We start from the raw sequence: 26,538 nt of genomic DNA, 5'->3' as shown, positions 1-26,538 counted from the left end.
CGAGCAGGCAACTGTCCATCCAGCAAGTTCCTGTGACGTACGAAAGTTTGTTGTACGAGAGCCGCGAAAATTCAACTGGAAATTACCGTGAACATCGGCCAGCATTATTCTTCCACCGAGGTTCCAACGAAGTTTCCATTTTCCTTTACGAACGCAACTGTCCGCTCGCGACGTACTACGTTCGGAACACGAAAAGACACGTGAGATGTTTGTTGATAAAGCTTCTAACTCGGTGAGGTTGTTTTTGAGTTGGAATCTTAAAATATTAGGAAGTAAGGGATCGCATGCTGTTTAGAATTTTAGTTGCTCTCACACTTATTAGCCAAAGACCTATTACGTGTTAATTTAGAAACATACGTAACGGTAATAATTGGCAAAAAAATTGGTTTTGACTTGGAAAAATATAGTGACTCGTTCGACAAACTGACTATCTCGCATGAATTCTGGAATGCGACATTCAGGTTGCTGTTGATTAGAAAATTAACGTTTTGCGAATAAATAATCAACGTGCATATTGAATATATCAAACGAATCTTAGACATTCCGTATGAAATAGAAAACAGATTTCGTTCAACATTCAGACAATAGACATCTTCGTTTAACATTTATAACGTATAGGTAATACTACAGATCATATAATTTATTTACTTTGATCGCCTACTTTATTCGTCGTATTGATAAACATAAAAAAGAAAATAGCGACTTTTTTTCTTTTCTCTCGTTCCTTTCTCTTTTTCTATCATCGTTTCATCACAGCATAAGGTTCTAATCGATTTTTCTGCAACAGTGTAAAAACGTGTGTGAATGCGGTAGCTCTAATAGAAAAATTGATAAAACGACAAAAATACGTAACGTACAGGAACGAGGTAGTTTCGTTGCGAAACACAGCCGAGTATTTCTGAGTCGTAATATGAAATTGATATTTTATTTGTCCGTTCATGTCACTATTTAAAATTGAATTTCTTCGTACTTTTCCTTTTTTCTTATATCGAGGATGTAGCGTAATAACGTGTAACTGAACATTCCGATTGTAGGTAGAAAACGGCAAATGTAAAGCTGATATCAAATAAAACCTGATTTCTCCAATAATGGCTGTACGTGTGTGTGTGTGTGTGCGTGCGTGTGCGTGAGATAAGAAAATAAATAATAAGAGTCGAATTTTTAATTTCGCATGTTCGTTCCAGAATTTGTATGAAAGGATTGTGAAAAATAGAAAAGATCGCGAGGGAAGAGGCATTATATTCTCGAGCTCTTTGTATTCTTACGAATATAAGTTTTCAATGGAAACCAATGTCGAAGAATAAAGACAAGCACTGTTGAAAGCCGACCTAAAATCTCCAACAACCGTATTGAAGAACGTCGTTTCAAACACCAAATTTAAAAAACACATTGAATACTGATATTACTTATAACTAAATTAATTCGCACAGCATATTAACCACAGAAATATCAACCATAAACAAATCTCGTAATTTCTCGATATAAAATCCAGCGCAAAGTCTCAGGTTATTCGCGATCTAAGTTTATCTTGAAATTCTTCTACAACACACAGCATACAAAAAAGCAAACGTACTATCAAAAGAAAAAGATACAGCAGCTATAAAAATTATGTTTCTTCCAGATTCTGCATTTCACCTTCATCACGAGGGTACCATTAAACGATACGAAATCCAATATACCTGATTCTAATTAATCAGCGTGTAAATGCTATTGACAAATATTCGTGCAATGGCGTGCTAATACTTTTCGTGCACCTACCTTCAGACGTTCAAAATTCGCAGTATTCGTTTTCCATCGAGTTCACGTTCCGTTTGCAGCAAGTTCGACCAGGATGCCGGTATCGGCGCACGAAGGTCGACAGGACACAAATCTCTACCGTCCACGATTGTGTAATCTTGACGTTGGTCGATTTGGAGGCCTGTATCGATTCGTTTGGAAGGCCAGAAGGGCGCGGGACCATCGCAAGACTCGATTCCGGTAAATTACACGGCAGCTTTCGAACGGCAGTTACGACGAGCCCCCGTCCAAGTGGATCTATAGGCAGACGGGTGGTCGAAGTTGCGAGTGGTCGGCCAATTTGCGAATCTCGAGTAGGTATTTCGGTCGTGCAGATGCTCTTCCACTACCTATACAGCCGGTTTGAAAACGTTGCGCCGCTGTCGGGCCGGCCAATAATGAAGGAACGCGTAGCCAGCAACCAGGAGGGTAACTAAGACCACCCGAATGGTGTCTAAGGATATTGGAACTTAAAGGCAATTGCGGCGTGCACGATTTCCCGTCCTCGAGAAGAAGAGTATGATCTCATAAGGAAGCTTAGCCGGTTCTCGATGAACCCTCGAGAAACCTAGGAGAACTCTGATATAGTTTCCAGCTCGTTCGCTGACCAACCTACACGTCGATTTTCGCTTCGCTTCCGACCTAACGGATGTATTTCGTTGATAATGGCCCGGCAGAAGTTGTTGGTATTTTGCGAAATATTTTTAGAGTGGCTGAAAGAGCGTAAAGGTTTCCGATAAAATTATGTGTACATAGCGTTTGAAGAAGTTGGAGTCGAAATCCAGAAGCACGCGGTACTCGCAGAAAAAAATAAGAAGTTATTACTACACGTGCGTCCAAATTATTATTATTATTATTATACTAGTTTAGAAAATTGTTACTATTTGCACGATATATGTAATTCACATAATGTACTCGCAAAATGAATTACAGAAAATCGTATATAATCTATAGAAAACATCCGTGTCCAAAAGAGTTAAACAGGTTTAATGTGCACGCCAATATAGCAGTAGAAAACACTCGACAGGAAACATCAATCCTGCAAAATCTTACAGTAGTATCTTCCTTGATGTGAATACCCAAACATACGAGGCAAGTATATATCGCATACTCTAAAAATCTGAAACCATTTTCATATAATATACTCTTCCCGGATCGTACAAAGTACAGTCTACACGACATATCTTAAGCTCCAAATGCCGCATGTATTCTACCAACTGGACCTACGTCGTGCTGCATCTATCCTAGGTAAAGCAAGAAACACAATACCTCAAACAAGAAATCAGAACGACGTGTACGTTCCGGGAATATTAATTAGAACGTAAGTGGAAATTCAGTCGCTGCTGGTTTAATTAAGCCGTACCCACGCAGATCAGTTCTGCGTTACGTCCTTTAACCCTATTACATTAACGCTATTTAACACTATTTTAACACTATTTACAACTGAAAAATTGTACAAAGCATAGTAACGAGAAGACAGCTCCAATATCTAAAATATATATTTACGTCCAATCAGATATATTGGTTTTCTCATACATCTGCAACTTCTTAAAAAATTGCAATCTAATAAGTTAGCACGATGTCGAAAGAATATACATATGTGCTTTTTGCCTATACAAATATCGTAGTTACGGCTGAAATATTCCACGCGTGATATTTCAAATGTTTCACGAAAAATAACCCGAAAGAACAGGGATGCAAATGTATCGAAGAATCGTAAGAACCGGGCCTTTTCCCATCATCATTTCCTATTTTATTTTGCAAACTTACTACAGCAGTCTACGGTGTGTAGTTTTATTCATTCGTTTCTTAAATTATAAAATGATCTCGACGTGGAAATCTCACTTACTTCAATAAAAAAAAAGCGCAAAACTTTATTATTAACAATATTGATCGAGCATGAATTCATAGGACGTTTCAAAAGTGATTTGATTTTGTCTGACTATGAGTTGGTTTTCCTTCGATTAATCCACTGAGAAGTGGAACTGCCTTCTGATTGCAGCACTTCCCTCAATTGGGAACAGGTACGTGGACGACAGAGAGAAGTTGGTCGTAATCCAACACACTTTCCAGTTTAAATAAGAAACTGGCCAGATACTTGGAGTGGATAAGCAGAAATCGGTGGCCTCGAGGTAAGTTTAGAGTCGGGACAGGATCGATCGACTTCGTTCCAACAGTGCAGGCTAGGCAAAGGTTGTCGGACACCCCGTATATGTACGGCCACATACCAAGACGGGCTACTCGGTAGCTGCGTGAGATACAAGGGGTTGTATATCAAGGAGCCACGCCTAACACGAGAACCACTTCCGGTCTAGACACGCGAGCTTGCTTGCCTGCCAACCCAGCCCCAGAGCCTTGAGCGTCCAATCGGTTCTCTAAATACGTCGGCATTTACAACCTCCTCCTATCCAACCTATTCCTACGACCTGGCTCAGAATTGAGTTTTCTCTGCCGCCGGGAAAGCAGAACGCGATCCAACTCACGCTCGTGCTGATATCTTTACGTGACTACGCGCCGATTGAAATCTTGCGGAGCAACAACAACACTCGACGTAGGATTGGTCGCGATGGGTAACGCTCTTGGCGAGGAGACCTATGCACGTTCAGAACGTGTCAGAGGTTTGTTTGATTTGTTCTGAACTCGCGAGATTCGATTCGGTTGGTTGCGCAGTTGAATTACTTGCGGAGAAAGCGAGGAAAGGAGTGCAGTGATCGATTAAGTTTAACTCGTGATTGCTTAGGTGAAGTCGTTTAACTTTCAGCAATTTTCACTTCTCTAGTGATGTGCGAAGTATTCGTGCTGTGAGTGATCCTTCGTATTGGTTTACTATACCTATTAAATCATAATTTGACTAATTTTTAAAGCAGGAATTAAGTATATCTTGTAGTAGTATCTTTTGTGTATGTGTGTATGTGACTAGATATTTGTACGTTTTTTAATATTTCTGTGAGGTGCTATTAACGTAACAAAATAACTGTGCTTGTTACAGTTACAGAACATTGCTCAAAATTTTAATAACTACTTGTGATGTTTTTGACAAATGTACGTAGAATGGAAAGGAATACATGCCAACAACAAGAAGCTTTTCAAAATGGGAGAAAACGTATAAAGAAATTATTTCCAGACGTACTAAGTAAATCGAAAACGTTCTAATATGTAGATCCGAACTGCTTCAAATTTTAGTAACAATTTCTTTACTTCCAATTCACGCATAAATGCATAAACTGAATTACTATCGATGATAAAAAGATATCTTCTTTTAAGACACCAATGAACCTTACCAGAACTATGTATTTCTATCAAAAAGTTTCATGCGAAAATAGAAAATTGTATTCTTGAAATTCCAGCAAAAGTATAAATAACAAGTAAAAGAAGTAGAAAGAAAAATAACCGATGATATTTGGAGAATACAAAAGGATTATTGCTCGACTATCCTACCTACCCTTGCGCACTACTAAACCACGTAAGGTAAAACGAATCACAAAATAAGCAATCTTTCTTCATTCCGTCGCCACTCCTTGACGTTACAAACGCGAAAATCAATAGATCTAAGCGCAAAGTGCATGTAACGTGCCAAGAATGAAAATGAACAGAAATAAATGGAAAGAGATCGCATTACCGAATACGTAATATATACATACATATTCCTTTTGCTTGTTAAAGTGCCGTCTCCGAGCGGATTACATCTCCTTTTTATACATGGAAATGGAAACACATATCAATCGTGTGTCTTCTATTTGCCGAATCAAACCGTTCTATGTTTCCCTTCTCTCTGCGCAGATGGAAAAGCAACCCAGTCTCCGGGGAACTCTTTTATGGACTTTGCTGCGACTGATGCTTTCCAAATAGTTTGGATGGCAATCCAAACCAATAGCATAGGACAGAATAGAATGAGGGTCAGAGCCGCGTTCAAAATGGAGCTTGTTTGGAAAATTCATTGGCAGTTATGCAACGAAAAAGCTAGCCGTCTGCAATATATTGAAACGATGCGCTCTTTTCTTTCGTTATTACGATCAAAAGAATTAAAAGCTTGTGCGCCGCTGCTGCAATTGAATAGACGTTGGCAATAATTAACGATAATTGCTACCTCTTTTCGGTTATTTTCGATTCACTATCTTTCGATCGTTAAAAATGTTTTTCACATTTTAGAATACTTCGTCCTTAACAGATAGAAAATTTCCTAAAAATTTGGAATATCTTTTTTTTTAGTACGAAAGAATAAAAAACAAAATTTCTGAAATTGTGGAATATCTCTTGTTTAATTTGTAAAAGAAAAAAAAGCGAAAAAATCGTTATTAATATTCGCATCTTTCCATTTCAACTTTATTGAACCAATTACAAAAATTGGAAAACTATATCCGTGCTGAAATTACTTTATTTCTCTAAAATTTTCTCGGAAACGTGTGAAAGAGACATTGTAAATGTTAGATCTTCGTAACGCTGCAGAAACGAAGTTCTATTTAAAAATGTCAAAAAAAAAAAATAAATAAATAAATATGATACGCTGCCTCTCGAAAATCTATTTTGAAGTTCGCGCATCGATTTTTTATTGACTTTTAAAAATTGAGTTTATATCGGTTTTGATAATGTTGTAACGTTGCAGATCAATTTCTACAGAAATTTTATTCTGCTTTTACTGGTGATTGCTACTACGGGAAAATATTTTTAAAACGCATTAATAGCGTTTGAATATTCCGGCAGTTTCATCTGGATTATCGATTTTATTTAAATTAGCTTCTACTTCAAAATTAAGCTGGGAAGGTAAACTGATACGCATTGGAATTACAAAATTATGTACATAATACTTTGAATTCGTTCTATCAAATAAACATATATTGTAGGTATAACTTTGCTATAATCACATAAAAGTAAGAGAACATTTAGAGATAAATATATAACAAAATATTTGTATTATTGTAATGAAATTATTATAACATGCTAAAAGCTATCAACTATTGCAACGTTCAAAATTATATATATATATATATATATATATATATATTCCAAAGCTTTCAAAATATTGCTAAAAAAACAAAAATTTACATGAATGTATGCAATAAATGATTAAATTAGTACTGGCGTAATGGATTTGCTACGCAAGCATCAGTAAAGAACTCAAAAAATTAAAAAATATTGTCCTGGTTATAGGCCGACTATCGACTAATCGACTAATTTGCAACTAATCACATCAGAGGCCATACATTCACAGAAACAAGAAATAGAAAATATTCAAAAAGCTGTACAATATCGAAAATAAAACGTCATGATAAATATCAAGTATCATGAAATACAAACGCCATGAGATGGATCAGTCAATCTACCATTATGCACCACGTACAACAAAATTAATTACGATCATCGTATCATTATGAGGAATAAAAATTATCATAATTAAATATAATAAGGAGGTACGTAACATGTTGCTCAAGACATAAGAAGAAAAAGACAACTTTTGCTACGTTAATGGCTAAAAAAGAAAACTGTTACACGAACATCTTGTTCTCTCTTGAAGAAATAAATCCATTTCATTCGATTCGAATTAATAATCGAAAATCACTATGAACCAACTGATCCATTTCTAAGCCTTTTAAATGGAAGTAATTTTAAATAAATAAATAATAAATAAATAGCAGATTTCCATAATGTGTGGTCAGAAAATTGGACCAAACAATATCTAGGTGAAATAAAATAAAATCTCACATCAAGCCGTTACGATAACTTCAAAAGTATGTAAAAGATACCTACCTATTAATGTAGCAACATTTTACTTACATAATTTGAAAATCTGAAGACACGTAAAAATCTTTTGCACCGCAAGTAATCACTTTTCACCGACAAAAATGGAAAAGATCGGCATAATTTGCCGTGTAAACTATTCATCGGTTTGGCACTGATACACATAGGTACGTACATGGACCAAGTTATCGTGGACAACGCAGCACAATCGGACGCGTAGAGGATCGGAGTCGAAATAATCCGACGCATGTTTGTCGAGAAGAATGCAATTATGGGCCGATACAATGGCCAAATTGACGTTCCTTTGAAAATTGTTGTCGACATGATCACATAACGTTTACCGATGCGTCCGATGGCGCGACATTCCTTTTAAACCTTAAAAACCGAAAGTTTTTACCAAAATACGAATGAATAATAACCGATTTATTAAAAAATATGAGCGCAAAATATCATTGAAATTTGCGCTAAATTCGATTTAAAGGTGAAACAATTTGTACCGTTTACACGGAACCAAAATTTCGACAAAAGACATTCCTATATGAAACGTATTGAAGAAGGAAAGGTTTAAATGATTATCTTGTTAAAAGATATTAAAGAGAAGAGCAATTTAATATCGCTGCTCTTCTTATCCTGCTTATTCATAGATCGTAGTTTATGGTGATCTGACTTTATTACACAACACTATTTAATGCATTAGAAAGTTAGAATATACAATAAGAGTAAAATATTTTGTAAAATGTTATCATTGCATTCGACGTTGCTAGTACCACTATTATCCTGAAAGTTGATTTCGATGATTCTTCTTCAGCATTGTACAACAAATCACCAGTATCTGTATCTTAATACCATTAACCCTACTTGGAAAAATAACTTCATTACTTCCATTACTAATGAAACTTAAGCTGATGGGAAAGAAAAGTGTACTATTTGTAAGAAAATATTAAAAACCGAAATCCAATAAATTTGCGTGAATCTAGTTCTGGTTGTCCTTTTCCGAAACCACAGTCGACAATATAATCAACGACTAGATATAGCAAACTCAATCGAACACACGTAACAAATCTTACCTAGATCCCACCTGTACATAAATCCTGTAAAGCACGTACATACCGACACACAAATTACCTGGCCATGAACACGTGAGTCATCCGACATGAAACTAATTCTATGAGAAAGATTCCGCGAATACAAGGGACCCGTTAAAGCCTTGTTCCTAAATTACGTTTCATCTGGCGGTGTCCAAAGTGGACTCGACCGCGTATCGACCGACCCGGAAGTTAAGAGGCCGCAATTAAGCGTCGGTCAATCGATGAAATTATCCTTTTAAAGGGGCGCGAATCGTTGCAGCTTAGCAGTGCGATCGAACCCGTTGAAACGGAATTACAGAGAGCGTGGTGGTGAGGTCGCGTGTCGTGAGATAGGCCAGGAACCCTTGTGGCGTCCGGCCGCCATTGGTTCTCCGCAGTGGCTTGTGGGGGTGGCCACCCTTAAAACGTCAAGAAGCCCAGGTGGTCCGGCACGATATCGCGCTAACTCAATCAATGCGCTATTCCTTCCTCGGTATCAGAGATTCTTATCTGACGTCACTTTCTCGGCCTTCAGGGGCTCGAATCGTGTTCAAAAGGGGACCAACGGCCCAGGGATAAAAGAACACGGAATGATTAACAGCTGTTCTTAATCTTAGAATAGTTTGAACGTCTCTGAGATAAGGTCAAGGGATTGTTAATGATTTAACGAGAGGTGGGAAAATGTTTGTGCCTTCTTATATGCAGGATATAAAGTATGGAATCTCGTAAGGAGACGAAGGTGAATGTCAATGGATTTTTAAGTGAGCGCAGATTCGTTTGATAATTTCTCATAATAGTACATTTTAATAACACGTTATTTCCGATGAATGCGATTTTTTATGGATTTTAAAAGCAAGTATGGGCTTATTTTTATCATTTTTAAATATTTTAATAGAAACGTAGATGAGTTATTTGTACAAAAATATGTCATGCAAATGTGATATGTTCGTTTAACAGTGGCATATGGAGGAATTTAACTTCTAATTCTTTGGTTCATCAAAATTGTGCTCATAAAGATATGGATTTGCATAAAAGTCTACTTACTGTTGCACGATATGTCAGTGGCTGCTCCATCAAGTCTCAAATGTTGTATCCTTAAAGACTTTATAAAATGAAAAAGGCGATTGACAGTTCCCGCAAGAATTTGTGCACGACGTATCTTTCAAGACACCAAATTATATTTTTCAATCTCGCGTGTCAAAACACAGAATTCTTATTTATGTGTTTGAACGATTCATACCGCACGGAAATCGACAGTCGGATTCAACCGAGTGCATTTCAGAGCGAACTTTTGACGAGGTGGAAAAATAGTCGTTGGATTAAGGTAATTAAAATCCAATTAATAATTTAATCAACGACAGGGTCCGATGAAACGAGGGCGGAAAGGAGGACACGGCGGAACCGTGGCAAAACGGGATACACGTGGTTGACGCGCTACGACATAATTCCTTAGGAATTTCGAGAAAAGTTTCGGTCGTTTTAACAAAAAGTTACGCGGCCCAATTAAATCAGCCGACGATCCAATTCAATTTCAGTCGGGGGTGTAATTAAATCTCCGACGAATTAGCGAAAGATTTCGGCGACTCGAGTAAATTTCAGTGGAAATTAAATTTTTGACGAGTCAACAAAACTTTTCTCATCTCCAGGCCGCGACCGGGGTGCAACCGTCCCCGCTTCTGCTCGCTTTTCCACTGTGTTACACAACCCCTTCGCGCGCCCACTTTCCCGCCCGCATACTGAAAAAAAGAGTTTTGCTCCGCGCCAGAGACTAAATCATATGAAGTGAATCGAAGCGTGATACGCGAAAAACATACAGATCGCGTTGTGTAGGTACAATGGAATTATACGATGCCGAAGTTCAATATTGTCGGCGTAAATAAATCGCGATGAATAGACTACGAATTTTTATGCACGTGGGAAATTTGAGAGGGGAAAAAAACGTTCATAATACACAAAAATATAAAAATGATCATTCAAAGAGAGGCACTGAAGAGATATCAAAGAGAGAAGTATTATGAGATGTAGTGGATGAAATAAATCATTATATAGGTCCCATTTCTTTAATTACCTTAATAAAAATATGAAATTCCGTAAAAATCATAATTGCGATTTAGTAATAAGTTTAAAAAGAGCACTGGGAATGAGTATCGTATATGTGAATATCGTATGAAATTTGAATTATTTTCATAATTATTACATAATAAATTTTGTACTTTGTATTAATTACATTTACATTTTAATATTTACTTAATAGTCATAAGCCGCAGCTTTATTAAATATTTAGCACTTTTCTCAAAAATCAGTTGAACGAAACGATCGCTTATCTCCAAAAGAATGAGTAAGTTCCTGGAAACGAATTCTTCGAAGACTTTAACGCATCGTCATTGAAAAAGATCTTGAGGAGATAGGTTTAGGGTTAGACAGGGAAAATTGATTCACGCAAATGTAACACGTGAAAGTTTGATATGATGAAAGATACAGTATGTTTCTTCGTTAAATTATCTTGTATCAGTGCAATGGAATTACACGATGCCTGGATTTCCCTATCGTTCGCCATAAAGAATGGGTTTCCAACGTAAAGTGCGATTAGAGGGGGTGCGTGCTTCGAGGTGAATGACGATGGTGTACGCGTACGCGTGTACATGCCAGAGTAAATGTTCTTAATGACGGTCAGTGCGTTACGAGAATGGGTTATAGCGGGAACAATGAGTTGAGCGAGCATTCACTGACTTCGTAAAGCGAATGTTTATGGATAGAATGGCGAGAAAACGTCGTATAGCGGCGTGCAGATCGATTATTCTACGCAAAGTTATTGTGACTGCGTTGATGTACCGTACAATGTACAAGGTGTTTCTATTGTCGAAGGAAACATTGAGCATTGTTTTTTCGCAACCCCAGTAGATTGGTAGAAAATTGTATTAATTACCAGAAATAAACTTCAAATTACACGGCTGATTATGATTCTTTCGCGATAGAATATTAAAATATATTCTTCGTATATTATGCATGACAACGATTATTCAGGTAAATTTTAAGTGTAATTTAAAATATATAAGGCAATAAATATTTACAGTGAGAGGCTCTAAAAAGTGGAAACTTGGATGAGATCTCGTGATTTTTTATGTGACTATAAACATCACTCGCTTCAATAGTATTTAAGTTTTTAAGACAGCTGCCGCTACGTGAACGCTAAAAACTACAAGTGCCGCTTTAAAAACGCTCTAAGAATCATCGTTAAAATTAAAACTTAATTTAAGAAAATCTTAGCGTATTCTTTGCAGAACATTATGAACCTTCGTACTTTTTATTCTGGCAAAGCTGTAAATATAAAATGATAACGTTTCGTACAATGCTGAAGAAAGAGAATTTAAAGATTGAATTTTAATTTAAACCTTTCCCGTATTGAGATACATTTCGAATATCTTTTTCCTGAAAGTGGAAGATTCTCAGTTTTACATTTTACATATCAACTTTAAACATAGATAAATATAATACCTATAAGACTATAATAGTAATAGAGATAATAATAACATAATAATCCACATCGTAATGGTGTAGCCTGTAATATCTCCTATAAAAATGATAATAATTAAATATTAATAATTAAATATTAGGTGAATTTCATCAATTTCAGTGTATCAAAAAACAAAATTCACAAATTTGTTGCTGCATAAGGTATACCTGTTGTATATAAGCAATATCCTTTGTCATATTTAACACATTACGTGCAACGTCTTATTTAAATTACCTATTTACATATTTTCTTTTTTACTTTCGTTCTCTAATCACGAAATATTTCTTGATCTACACGCAATGTGTTGTTATCTAGAGTAAAAATTTATTTTACTTAAATGGAACTGACGTGCTGTTTGCGTCGCGTAATACCACCATGCCGCTAATTAAACATGAAAATTCGATAAAATTTTTATCGATCGATAATTCATCGGCGTGATACAACGATTCATTGAAACCTTCGTATCAAGCATCTATCGAGAACAAACGATAAATCATGGAATAGCATATGTTTTGTTAATCAGCAACGAAGAATGGATCATGCGGCTCGGCGTCATCGTGGATCAGTAATTAATCGTGGACACGGAGTAGTATGTTCTCTGCCGACCAGCAACGAACTATAGATCACGTAGTACCGTGTGTTTTGTTAATTAGCGATGAACTATGGATCGTACAGTACCACCGACATATATCACGCGTTAACGCACAGCAGGCCGCGTTATGCAACTGGCGAACCGACCTCTACTTTCGAATAGCGTTATTCATTCATTGTTCATTTTCCACCACGATTTTCCTCTTGGGTAAAGACTAACTTGGAGCACGTAGGGTATTATGGCTGCAACGAAGAATGCACAGTGAACGAAAGAGGGAGATCAGGAAGTAGAACGAGCCAAAGATTAACAAGGGAACCACCTGAGACGTTTGGTAGATTTAAATGAAATTTCACTAGAAAATAATCAAAAGAAAATCTACAAAATACATCAACGCGATTGTAAGTTTTATAATTTTCATTAATCAGTGAACTGTGTAAATCACCATACATATTTTCAATTTTATTTTATATAATTATATCTGTAATTTTAGCTTCAGCAAAGTACTGTCTCCTTTTTATTTCTATTGTTCAATTTAATTCTTGAAAGCAAAATGAAACGATTAAATTGGTAAAAGAGAGTGCAAAAGATAGTAGCAAAGGAATAAGACATTTAATAAAAATCAAATGGCGGAACACATTTACAAATAAAACTTCAATAAACGCGTATCGTAAACGGATCGATCACAGATGTTATCATACACAGATCAATTGATTTTAGACCGAACGTACTTAGCTCGCGAACAAACTTGATAAAACATTACAAGTTTGTCGATGATTGAAAAGTATACTGACAAGAATCGTGTATCAATCAATGTCAGAAACACAGATAATATTAATAGAATAAAGAAATACATATACTAATTTAATATTTATCGACAATTATTATAAAAGGACCATTCATACGTGTCACACGTGGTTCACAGATCGTTTGATTCTCTAGACAGAAAATAGTCACCGCCTTAACAAAATTCTACTTCCTTCTCCTTACCTTTCTCACACACCGGAATCCTTGTTTCGTGATAGCAGACAGCACGTCATTTTCACGTTATCATCGTGATGCTCCTCGCCTGTTGCATGGGCGATTACGCGACGAATTAAAATAACCGGAGTTGTACGGTTATCCATCTCAAGGACTTCGAAACGGGGACATCCTGATTACCGTCGAGGACGACAACAGCTTCGCTGGTTATTTTCACTGGCGCGCATCACCTGTTATCTCATCGTGCACGTTGGTCTATCTGTGCAGGAAGAACGTGTCCCGTCATCGGGACACGATCAAATTGTCCGAGAAGGTCCTCGTTTCGGCGGCGAAATCTAGTTACTCACCGCGGGAATGACGTCAACGTGAGCCTTCACTCGGGGAAGACGGTCGTGTGCGGTACTTACCTAGAAAAAGAAAGAAAAATGAAAGGTTAGAACGCGTACAGTTAAGGCGAGAGACAAGGACCAGGCCAGAAACAAATCGACCAGGTTCAGGGCAAATGCAATCGCGAAGGTGGAACAATGGTATTCGTTTAATAAAGAGCGGCGAGGCAATTTAATGACGCATTCGGTGCACACGCAATCGCGATATTGAAATATTTTGCCGTGTGCTGCAGCAGTGTGTCGATCGCACTTCTGACGCGTGTATTTCAATATCACTACAACAGCTACGTTCTTTGACTCCAATGATGAATTCATCATGGAAATATTCCGTTTTGCTCGCGACGATCTTTTGCGTCGCCGTTTTATTGATACCATCAAATACGTGATATCGGCATTCGCATAGTTGTGATTCGAACTGGGATTTTGTGCTTATTTGTTTCATATTCCCTGCAACTTGCTATCTCTGCATACTCGAATCCTTTGAACGCAGAGTTTGAACTTTCTCGTGTGGAATTTTATAAGATTCTTATGCCATTTACTAATATGTCCGTTTTATTGCCTTATTCTAATGTAATATTTGATTGAAAATTGTTATCGTCTATGTGTATATAGGGTGTCCTACCTAAGTTGAACATTTTTTATGACAGGGAAAGGATATCAGAGGAAAAGATTATTTTATTCGAAGGAACAAATATTACGATGGTCGAACAATTCTTCTCAATGTAATCTTTGTCCAGATTTCAAGCTCATCGGAGTCCCTTTCAATGGAACTAAATATTTTTATCGTCGTGAAATAACAGCTGAGGTCAACACGAATAGAACAACCCATAATACCAGGATACTATAATAATATGAATAAATAAAAATGCACTAGGAAAATGAGTGATTAAAACGTTAGCAAGAATCACGATTGAAATTCCCGCAACACGCTAAAATAGACGAATGACTTCTGGAAAAAGAGATGTCATTCTGTTTTCTTTCCCCTTGTTCGGTAGGTAAAGCAAATTTTTGTAGCATGTTCTGTGCGAATTAGTTAATGGTATCAGATCCTTGTGACAGACCATTGCGTGCTACGTACGACTGAAAACGTGCACACAATCGCTGCTAGAATTGTTAAAAAGATGGAAAGGTTATTCATGTGAGAGTTTTATTCCGTAAAGAAAATATAATATCAGATCTAATGTTCAATTAGGACTTAGTTTAAAGTTAGATACATATCGTGAAACGCATTACCGTTGTAATTGTAAGATAACTCAAATGAAATTATAATCGCGATGATTAGGTACTTGCTTTGACAACGGATACGAATACTAAAGTGTATCGTTGGTACTTACATCGATACAAAATATTGGTACATTCTCAAGAGGATAGTAATAGAAAATACAAGCGATTTTAATAAAAACCTCGATAATTAAACGTTCGATAATCGTTAGAAGAAAATCAACCGTTTAGCTCTGCGTGAAATCAAACGAACGTTCTGTCTGTCTGCTTTATTCTTAGCCCGATCAACCCCCTGCTATTTTAGTAACAAACTTGCCCAATCCCACGTATAACCAATACACGGTTCTCTCATTGGCGCGTTTCTTTCTCAAATCGGTGACTTTAAAGCCGCTAGAAAAATAGCCGAGGACTACAAAGGGGTCGGCGACATAGGCAGAAAATCGATCACGAGAAAAACGAAGCGTTGGCCCTGCATCTCGCTGGAAAATTCGAAGGAATGTGTCACCGTCGCAGAAAGGGCGGAAAAAAAGCCTCCTTCCCGCCTCCCTTCGTTCTGCGTCTATCCGGCGTTTTTTTAAAGGGCGGCAAATTCCCGGCGGGAGAGAAGGAGTCGCGAAAAAATGGGGTGGAGCCGTATTTCGAGATCGTACATCGCCGGTACAGGGGCGCAAAGTGTTGAAGGGGGTTGACAGAAATGGCTGCGGAAGGGGATAGCTGAAGGTGCGTCACTCACAGCTGACACCCTCCGCGCTCACCCTCGAGCCGGCTTCCACGCGGAACCCTCGCTTAGATTAATGTTTCTCTTTACTTAAGGGCCTTCCAGGACCCCCCTTCTTTTTGCATCGCGACTGCATCCAGAAACAGAATCGGAGAAAGAAGGTAAAACCGCGATGACTTGACGCAATTTACATCGGTCTTCCCTTCGTTACCGAGGCAAGGCAACTGCAGAGTCGAGACGTCCACGGTGTAACGCGGTATCCGTGTAACGACTGTTTTTAGAGGGGCACTGGCCGGCAAAGAACAGCTGCCTTTTTGCGCCACCACGGTATTCCCGGCTTCCTGGGATTATTTTATGGATGCACTCGTGTTGCGTCTCCCGAGAAGGAAAATTAATGCTGCTTTAATTCCTCGCGCAGCCAAGTATCGCCATATTTCTTTGGACAGAGACACGTTCCCTGGTATTTTTGGAGACTAATGGGGACGGGCGGTGGAATTCGCCGCGGCAAACTATGGTACGAAGAGTAAGAACATATTCTCCGTGCTTCAAAAATTAGATAGAAGGTGCGATACGATATATCGTGACCAGTGTGTTTGGAAGACGCGATGAGAGATCTAAGTCGTGTAGATTAGAACTCGAGATGCGAAATATACATCTGTTCTCGTAACACATGTTCGATGAATATGGAATGATCGTGGAAAAAGATGAATCGAAACAGCGTGAAAATTGCTTTTCAATGTCGTTCTGAAGTTTGTACGGCTGTGGTTTTTGTGTAGGAAGAAATATAAAAAACAAATATCAATAAGAAAGTGGAATAATCGAACAATCGTCAACAGCGTGGAGAAATGAAATTTTATATTTCGATGAAACTAATGGAGACTTTTTGGTGAAATGTATTTATTCTCGTAATAAAAGGAATTTGCCTACGTCATCGAACAATGGAAACTACGATTTGCAGGACCGTGATTGTCGTTTTTATCTGCGGTGTAATAATAACAGTCTAATAAAAGATCGTAAAACCTCTGAGCGAAAATGTAATTTGTTTCCAGCGAGATTTTCTTTCTGCCGTTCTCTGCATCTCCTTAATTCGTCCCTGACCTTGCTGACCACACAGGCACAGCCGAGTAAGTACTCAAGTGACCCGGTACGGCCGTGTGTTTATCGATCGCTTGCAAAGTATTCGAGCAAGTCTGTGCACGCGCGTGTCGCTGCAAGCCTCGAAAATACGCATTTCCTGCTAACTAAAGAGAGTAGGCGTGAAAAAATCAGCGTAACTTCAAACGACTGAGCGAAAGGAGAAACGATTGCCTCCTCGGCATATCGATGAGAACGTGTCGACGAGAACGTGTCGACGAGAATTCCTCCCGATCACGTTAACGCCACTCGCGATTACACAGAGAAAAGAAAAAAAATAAACGTTTGCAGCCACGAGACGCGCAAATCGTTCGTATGTAACACGTTACATACACGTATATAATTATACATGCGCTGTTTGTCGATAAGAAAATTCACGAATTCCATGCACGACTCCGAGATTAGGATCTGTAAACTCGCGAGCAGATTTTGATGAAGTTTAAAACATCGAGTAGTGAGGTGGAAAGATAACGGGAGATAAAGGTAACGGGATGTCTTGGCTTAATGCATGATTTTCTCTGATTTGAGGAGAGACGAAAAGAGATTGGAAGGATCGAATAGAATTTTAATGCTCATAATTTTGACACTTTTTAATTTCTATAGGATTTAATTTGTAATTTTGTCACTTTTTTATTTGAATACTTTTTTGACAAAATTTCCTGTTTGGAAATTTTGTGCAAATATATGCACGCGTATTGAAAAAATAATATTCTTTACTCACGAATTATCCGTATACGTATGTAATATACATACAAGACACATATTTATTAACAAGAATGGAACTATATTTTTCAAACAAGCCGAAGTACAAAAATACATAAAATGTAGTATTTGCTATTTAATATTGTTTTATGAAATTTGCCGTGTATGCTGCGTTCTATGCAATGAACTAATGGATACAGAAAGTAGAAATTCCTGAATATAGTACGAAAGATATAGACAGGCCAATCAAGAAATATGCTACAACCATCGTATCTGAGATAAGGTTGCTAATTATACTTTGAGAAAGAGTACTCGACTATTTTAAGTTTATATTACAGTAGTATTATATATCAGAAATCAAATTAATAGCTCTTACAGGTAAAACTACACATCTTCTTATATTTAACATAAAGTTGCCTCTGTTATATAAGCCGTTTTGTATAAAATAAATTTCTAAAATGCTCTTGTGTCGTTTAAACACAGACACGTAAATATTATAATTATAATTAGAAAACAGTAGTATTATATATCAGAAATCAAATTAATAGCTCTTACAGGTAAAACTACACGTCTTCTTATATTTAACATAAAGTTGCCTCTGTTATATAAGCCGTTTTGTATAAAATAAATGTCTAAAATGCTCTTGTGTCGTTTAAACACAGACACATAAATATTATAATTATAATTAGAAAACAAAAGAGCACAACTAAATGCGAGACACTATCGTAAGTGAGCCTGTGTACACGCGAATAATCTATCGTGGCCATTCACTCCATCAACAGGAAATCCGTAGCTACCACATTATACCGTAATGATAGAATCGCCAATTTCATGGTCAATTTATCGTCATTTTTGATATCGCTGTGATAACATCGAGCGCTGCTTTGAAATAAACGATGCTACGTAAACAGCTGCATCGCTATCTATGAATACCAATGGGCTGACACAAACATAGGCTTACGTGAGCGGTCAGAGGTTACGCGAGTGTAATAATAGAAATCTTGACATAGATAGTAGAGCTCACGCCCTGATGATTTCTTACGATAGAAATTTTTAGTTATCAGCAACATTAGTGCTGCAGCTTACCTGTGACAGCGACGTCAAAGCGTAAATATTATACAGCGTACGTTTGAGATCCCATACGTATAAAATTCTGAATGAAATCTGAAATACTGAAAATTAAATAACTCACTGCCAAAAATTCTCTTAAAGAAAAACGGACGAACTTATTACTCGACATAACGTTTGCTGCTTTATAAAACATTGCGTCGAATACGTATAAGTCGGATATATATTTTGCTAAGACGAATTATGACAAACACGTCCTACGTCCAAATGAAAAGTACAGTTAACTTCACACAGTTCAATAAAACATAGTGTAGCGTAATTTTAAAAATAATTTTGCCGTGTCTAACAACATTCTAGAAATTATAGAAAAACGATCCAAGCAGTTCACAGTATAAACCAAGTAAAAAGAAATAGATATATCCTATATCCACCTACAAATACCACCAAAAATCCAGATATCAACGCAAAAAACAATTGCAGACTTCCAATTCGAAAACCCATAATCCCTTTCTGTCGTGTATATCTACGAAAGACATCATATCATCCCTATCACGCGTCGACAATCCCGACTACATTCCTGTAACGTTCAGCACGCGTATGTCCTAGTAAAATCAGGCCAGTCTCTCTACGATGAAAAAGCAATATTATCCACGGCATCGACGACGAAACGTAGCGAGGCAAAAAAAAAAAAAATCGCCGTTCAATCTCCTTCGAAAGATTCAACATCGTTGAGGGTGTGGGGAAGGGACTAGGTAGCCGGAACTCTCTCGGTTGTTCCCATGAAAATCGAACGTTTAAACAATGATACGCCATTAACACGCCACGTGCGTGATAAACAACGGCGAAAAAGCATTGCTGGCCGATCGTGGAGTAGCAGGAGCCCGATTAAAGCCGCCTCGAATCGAATTCGAGCGTATCACGATCGCGTAGCAAGGGGAATAGGTATGGGGGTTTCGATCCTGATACGGACAAAGCGGCATCAATCCGATCAATCTATCCCAGCATCCCTGGAAACGCAGTCGGTTAAATCCCAGCCTGATCGTCTTACACAGTTCACAGGACATCGTTCGCATCGTGATATGTACACCCGACAAAGTGAGTGCGCACTCACGTAGCTATTGGACGGCCAGCTTCTATACGATGGCGCACTACGAGAAATTCCATGATGTTCGCAAATATTGACTCGCGCGCTGGATATCCGGCTGCGTTCGAGCTAAGTTCGTGCCAGCCAGATTATGTATTTTGCCCCTGTGTCAATACCTTATTACGAATTGCGTAATGATACGTATACATGTGTCCGTGGTTTATGTATGTGCGTCCGTGCCAGGTGTTAGACCCTATACACCGGGTGTCGCCCGCGGCCACCACGCCCCTCGCTATTGTTCCGCTAATATTATGAGTCAATGTATTGGAAGAGCGAAATTCGAAAGAATTTTAAGGGTATACGCGATTCGATAATTCGGCGGATTTTTAGAGGCTTCGTTTTAACCCGTCTAAAATTTAAACCGGAATAGGAAAACAAAAAATAGAAATTATTCACAGTGGCTACGGAAAGATATTGGTATGTACTGTCGTTACTTTGTCTATCAGGTTCTACATGTTTTATTTTTATAGTATGAAATTTTATGATTTTTACATCGTACGAACGAACCACTAAACGATGCGATTTAGTAAACTGGTACGTAAATGGTATAATAAATATCATAATGCACCGATACTTTTACTTCTTGATTGAACAATCAGCGTAATAAATATATATAAGTTGCGATATTGAATCAATAATTTGATAGTATCAAGAGTAATATCGGAACCAGAAAAGTGAATCTCGGAAACAGAAATTAACTAAAAGGAATAATCTTCAAATTTCTAAAACTCCAAGAATTCGTCATTTTTATTTTAATTAAAATGCTGGCCGACTGCCTGTTTCCCTTTAACACGGTGCAACAACAAATCGTCTCGTCCATTAGATATTAATCCGTCAAATGAATTGAATTAGATCGACTTCTGGCGTATCGACGATTTAATGATTATTCATTGATGTCTGTTCCTAGTATTTTCAGATGTACGATGTCGCGTTGATTTGAAAACCGGCGGGAAATCTCCTAACATCGTGGTCGAGTGCTTGGAGGCTAACAGAGCCACAAAATATTATTCAAAAGGACCAAGCACGTTCATAAATAACGCTAACGTTAATCCGACAGGTCTGATGACTATAGTGCGGTTGCATGGCGACCATGGTTGCTGCTGCATCCTGGCTGCGATGCGATTCCACGGCCGGTGAGCACGAGCCAGGTGCGGATTTCCCGAACAAATATGGATTGGCCGAAACTAGGCTGGTTTAGGGCTGTCGCAACGTTCGGGCTTTTGTCATCGGCCATGTTCGTTTCACGTTCGATTGCTAGAGATTACGCGGTGAATCTTTCGTGAGGTTATGATGCTTGCGGGAACCATTGTCAATCGTGTTTCCGATATGTCTCGTTTGCCGATCTACATTTCTATCTTTTTATTACACGCGTATAAACCAATTCTGCTGAAAGATTCTGACTAAGCTGATGTGTTTCGAATTTACCGCCATCGATTTATCAAGTTAACTTATAGTAAACCTTTATAGTAATCGATGCTCTCCAATTTTTGTCGATGTGCGTTTTCTTGAACTGCCAAAGCGATTATCTTCACTTTAACAAATTTTTATATCATTTTAATTTTTCTCCCACCTTTTGTTCCATCCATTTGAAAAATAAGCGGCTCGTTTAATATTTTATACTAACGTTCTACGCTCGATGTTTATTAAGATTCGGGAAAGTAGTTATTTTGTCCAAGATTCTAACATCGATATTGCAATAAAAATTCCTTTAATTTCAAATGCAAATTAATGGAAATTAATTTGGAAGTGCGATACGACAGAAGTTCAAAACTAAATTGAGAAGTAACTCACTGAACCCGCTGTCCTTTTGTGAAGCTCGTATGGGCATAGCTTATTTATTTTATTGTTCTCAGCGATCCTTTTTCTCAAGTTGATGAGATTATTGTTAAAATCTTAAATCTTATGTATTAATCCTCCATAGTGGAACGTTTCGAAAAAGATAACGACTCTTAGGTGTCTTGATAATTTTTTAATGATTCTTCAGGTTTGCTTCAATTTTCATACATGTTCCAATACTTCGAAACGAGGATGTAGTACGTATCGACCTAGCGACGAGAAAGTCATTTTTCCCGTTTCACGTGGCTGGCCTACTTTTAGATTTTCGTGCGTCGAGAAGCTTGTTTGGCAGAGGCAGTCGGAAAGATACGACGACGATGTGTTTGATGTTTTTTTCAAGAAGTTTCGTGTCGCCTACTCCATTGCCGAGCTATTGAGAATGTTTTGAAGCATATAAAAGATTCGAAAATGCTTATGCCAAATTCCAAGGTAATGTAGCGTTTACTAAAGTATAGTTGGCGCAACGATATAGCGAAGTCGTAAATTAACATTCTTATGCGCCATTTACACGTATGTAGGGAACAATAATTTTCGACCAAATGCTAAAATGTAATGTTCAAGCAAACATGCAAATGAATGCAATCCATGCTTCGCGATAATTACGCGTAGCTGTACTGTTGCGGATTAAATAATCCGATTTGGCATAAATTAAATAAGCTTTGTGTACAGAAACAAAATTAACAAAATTTAGGAAAGTTGTACATATTCTGTTAAATTATCGAGCAACGAGACCATAATCGCTACTATGCTAGATTGAAGTAAAATATCCATTACAAATTACCTTTCTTTCATTTTTTTCAATAACATAATGACATAATATTTTTATTAATAATATTTAATAAATTTAATAATATTTAATAACATTTTTATTAATAAATATTTTTATTCTAAACGATAAATAACAGTCTGAAACGTGTTTCTTTAACTAAACACGTTAATTTCTTTTCAGTCGACATATAAAACTCTATCTATTGACATGGTAATTCGATTTTTTAATGTTCAACATTTATAACACACGCAACGTTATATATTCATAAAGGGCGTATATAGGTGTTCAAATACCTTCGTGAGCCAATGTGAAAGGGCAGGCACGGATGAGATCGGTTCCTGGAATCGACGATATGACTCGGACTGTATAAATTTCGAATCGCCAATTTATCGGCGCTATACGTTCTGCCGGTCGCGTGCTTAAATCAGCGGGGCTCGAAAGGAAATTCTTCGGGGCGGCACGGCCGTATATCGACGTTATAAATCCGATTGGAACGGTCGAGCGGGGCCGAAAGATAGGCTGCATAAAGCGGCATAAACGTACGATTATGATATAAACAGCGACAGATCGGGCGAGTTACGTAACGACGTGGCAGAGAGAGAGAGAGAGAGAGAGAGAGATCGTAGCAACCGTGCTCTGGCCATTGAATCACCTGCATGCATGCATGCTATCTCGAACGCGAATCACCGTCGAATCGATTAGAAAAGAATTGACCTAGAAACGCGTGACCGAAATAAAACAGACGCGACCTTAAAATAAATCCTCCAAGTGTATGTATCGCGAGTTTCTCTTTGTCATTCTCTTTTTTTCTTCCTCCTCCCCTTTTGTTTTTCTCTTTCTTTCTTTCACTTCGTTTTAGAGTTGTTCGAGAGAAAAACGCATGCTCCGTTTGCATGTTTGTTTTCGTTGATGGAAAGCGAGCCCACGTTAATCGGACCAACGACAAGTCTCGTTAAAATGTTTCGAGAAAGAAAGGTAGGCGCGAATTCGATGAGCATTGTTCGTTGGAAATATCCGGCAACGAGTTATTTTGGGGATATTCGTGGAAAAACAGTAACGATATATAGCAATTTTTATTTGACGGATCAGTTTGAGAGCAACTCTTTAACTCTTGTGAACAGTTCACGCCAATTTAATCCACATCGAAAGCCAAAGGTTTCGCAACTTTTTATCAAAATATGCAACGCGTGTGAAACTCGTCGATTATTGTGTACAGATTATTCGCTATATGTGAATTTATACAATAAATCTATACAAACGTGTGTAATAGATATTCTGGTTATCGTATGCAAGTAAACAGTGATCGAATAATTAAGTTTCAAGTAGAAGAGATCCACGAAAAGAGTGTTTGAAATTAGTATGAAAGAAGAATCGCATAATTTAAAATTTTCGTCGGCGAACAATCATCTTGGATTACAAAAACCTGCGAAGAATTTCAAGACTGTCTTAATTCCCATCTTCGTCTGAGATTTTAGATCGATCGTTTTCTAATGAATAGTTAGCTACTATTATTACTAGTATTACTAGTATTACTAGTTTCGACATAAAATTTATTCAAATTGCTTATTTACATCAAAATAGCTCCTCGAAGGCAATGTTTACGGTCGAAGGGTAAAGCCAAGCGTCCGAAAAATCCTACAACAAATTTCGCAGAAAACAAATATACATAGCAGTAAAAGAAGAGAAGCTTCGACATCGTACAAACGGTATCCAAAGACAAAGAGAACGCAACGCGTGGGGAAGAAAGCAATTTCGTGTAACAATATGAGAGAACGGAGACGCAACGGTAGTGGCGTGGCTAGTGTAGAACAATTTCTCGTCGACCAATAGCCTGCTGGTGCACGGCACGGACCTCTCGAAGCCACGTAACATTTACACGAGCCATTTTATTCCCAAGTACGCCCACAAAAGTTATCTTTCACCACACGCGTTATTCACGTGTCCGAGCTGCGCTCGCGCGCCAACACGAGCACGTGTGCACGTGCACCACGCAATAAGCGCAATAATTCCAGCGCGTCGCACGACAGTAATAGCGACCAACAAACTACGAAATCCCTGTACGCGACAACTATCGTAAACACACGCGTACACGTGCATACACACAGCAATACGTGCACATACAGTCGGAGTCAAAAATAAGCGGACAGATAATGGAAATAAGTATAAATGAAGATCCATTAAACACGGCTCGCTTGCGCAAAAATGTAAATGTTCACTAACATTATTTACTAAATAATCTATGTATCATAAGGATAGAAAATAAACAAAATTTTACACGTTCATTGCGAAGGCGACACATGTATCGAGCAGAAGGGAACGTTTCAGTGACGGTATACGTATCAGTATTCTTCTGTTTTTTTCTTTTTTAATATTTCTCAATAATTCAGCGTATATTCCATTTTTCAAGGAAAATCAAGGAAAACAAATTTTTTTCGTCACGGAGAGTAAGAATCGTGGAGGTCCTTCTGCATTATTTCGTATTCATATATAATACTAGTTCGATTAAGCTTCATTGATATGTATTTCCACTATCTGTCCACTTACTTTTGTTCCGAACTGTACATAGACAAACACAAACGCAGGCCGGCTGGTAGGCCAGTGTGCACTTTATAACCGGTGAACGACCGGGCCAGCTCGCAAACCACCATTTTTGCCGGAATCCGGCGTACTTTCCAGCGTGATGGCCACGCGTATTCCAGCCTGACCACGTACGAACTGGGCTACATTTATTATACAGGTGGGACGAGCAGAAACGCGTATAAATATCGGGGCTGTGGGCGAACCGTTACGTAGAGGGTAGACGAGGCAGACGAGGGTGAAGAGCATTTTGACCTCCGAAGATAGCATCGATGCAACAGCCGGCGATGCAAATATCAAACCACCGTGTAATGTGCCTCAACGATGGTGTGCCACCTTATACTGGGTGGTTCGATTAATTGAGAGAGTTCGATGGAGAATTGGATGGGTACTTTGTATAGAGGTCGCGGTTTTGAAGTAATACGCAACTAAGTTTGGATCTTTTATGTAACTATGTAGTTAATCGTTGTTTGTTAATGATCGACATGACGCATACAATCACGGGTTGATGGTTCCAAAAAAAAATGATATATTTTAATATCTTGAAATCAAATATTATATTCGTATGTTGCATTTTTCTTCGTACAGAAATATTATCAATCTTGAACTATTATCTACTTTTTGTCTGTTCTTAAATAAATTACCAGATGAATTTTTGAAAAAGATCAACCATCTCTCGATAGTTTAAAAAATTTTATTAATTACCGTTGGTATTTGTCACAGAGTACATAGAGTTTATAGTATTTCAACCATGATAGGTGATTCGTAAACAATGTTGAGTGAAAGGATTTCGTTTACCATTAATCGTATAAAGCATAAGCTTAATAAATTATGCAAATTTATTGTATAAAAAGACTTGCAAACTTTTCTTATGAACATGAAACTCCTCGTCAATTTAACAGTTAGAAATTTGCGACACTTGATCACAAATCTCGACGCGAAATCTTCAAATCTACAATCTTGTTCACGAAATCCAGATATTTTTATTATCATACGTGTATCAACAAAATCATAGAAATTAATCGAACTATCAAAATCGCGTTAAACAGACCATCCCATATGTTAGCGCGACCAATGTGTTCTCTGTGATCACGAATAACCTTTCTGGGTCCGTGTATGGGCCGAGAAAGTTGTGTGTGGATGCGTGACACTGGCTTATCGGCAGAGAACGATATTTCGGCCGAAGCTGGCAGAATGGAAGCGTGCACGCGCGTTCCCCCAGCGACAGTTTCGGTGAAACGCGACTGTCGAGGTTTCATCGCGCCATTTACAATGTAATAATTGGACAGCGGGAACGATAACGGGATAGTCTAGCAACGT

At 37.9% G+C, this 26,538-nt stretch overlaps 1 protein-coding gene across 1 annotated transcript in view; it reads right to left on the bottom strand.

Annotated features, from left to right (window-relative positions):
- Positions 1-14,001: 14,001 nt before the first annotated feature.
- The window catches only part of LOC138179851 (E3 ubiquitin-protein ligase MIB1-like), a 452,965-nt gene continuing 440,428 nt past the window's right edge, over positions 14,002-26,538 (bottom strand). Inside the window, exon 10 of the mRNA XM_069113034.1 lies at positions 14,002-14,070. Coding sequence (XP_068969135.1) covers positions 14,067-14,070 — 4 coding nt within the window. The 3' untranslated portion in view covers positions 14,002-14,066. The remainder of the gene's footprint in view (positions 14,071-26,538) is intronic.

Source organism: Bombus flavifrons, chromosome 5, assembly GCF_040668555.2.
Source record: "Bombus flavifrons isolate JBK064 chromosome 5, iyBomFlav1_principal, whole genome shotgun sequence".
Lineage (NCBI taxonomy): Eukaryota > Metazoa > Arthropoda > Insecta > Hymenoptera > Apidae > Bombus > Bombus flavifrons.
Note: the sequence above shows the minus strand (reverse complement) of the source record. Positions and strands in the feature narration are given on the sequence as shown.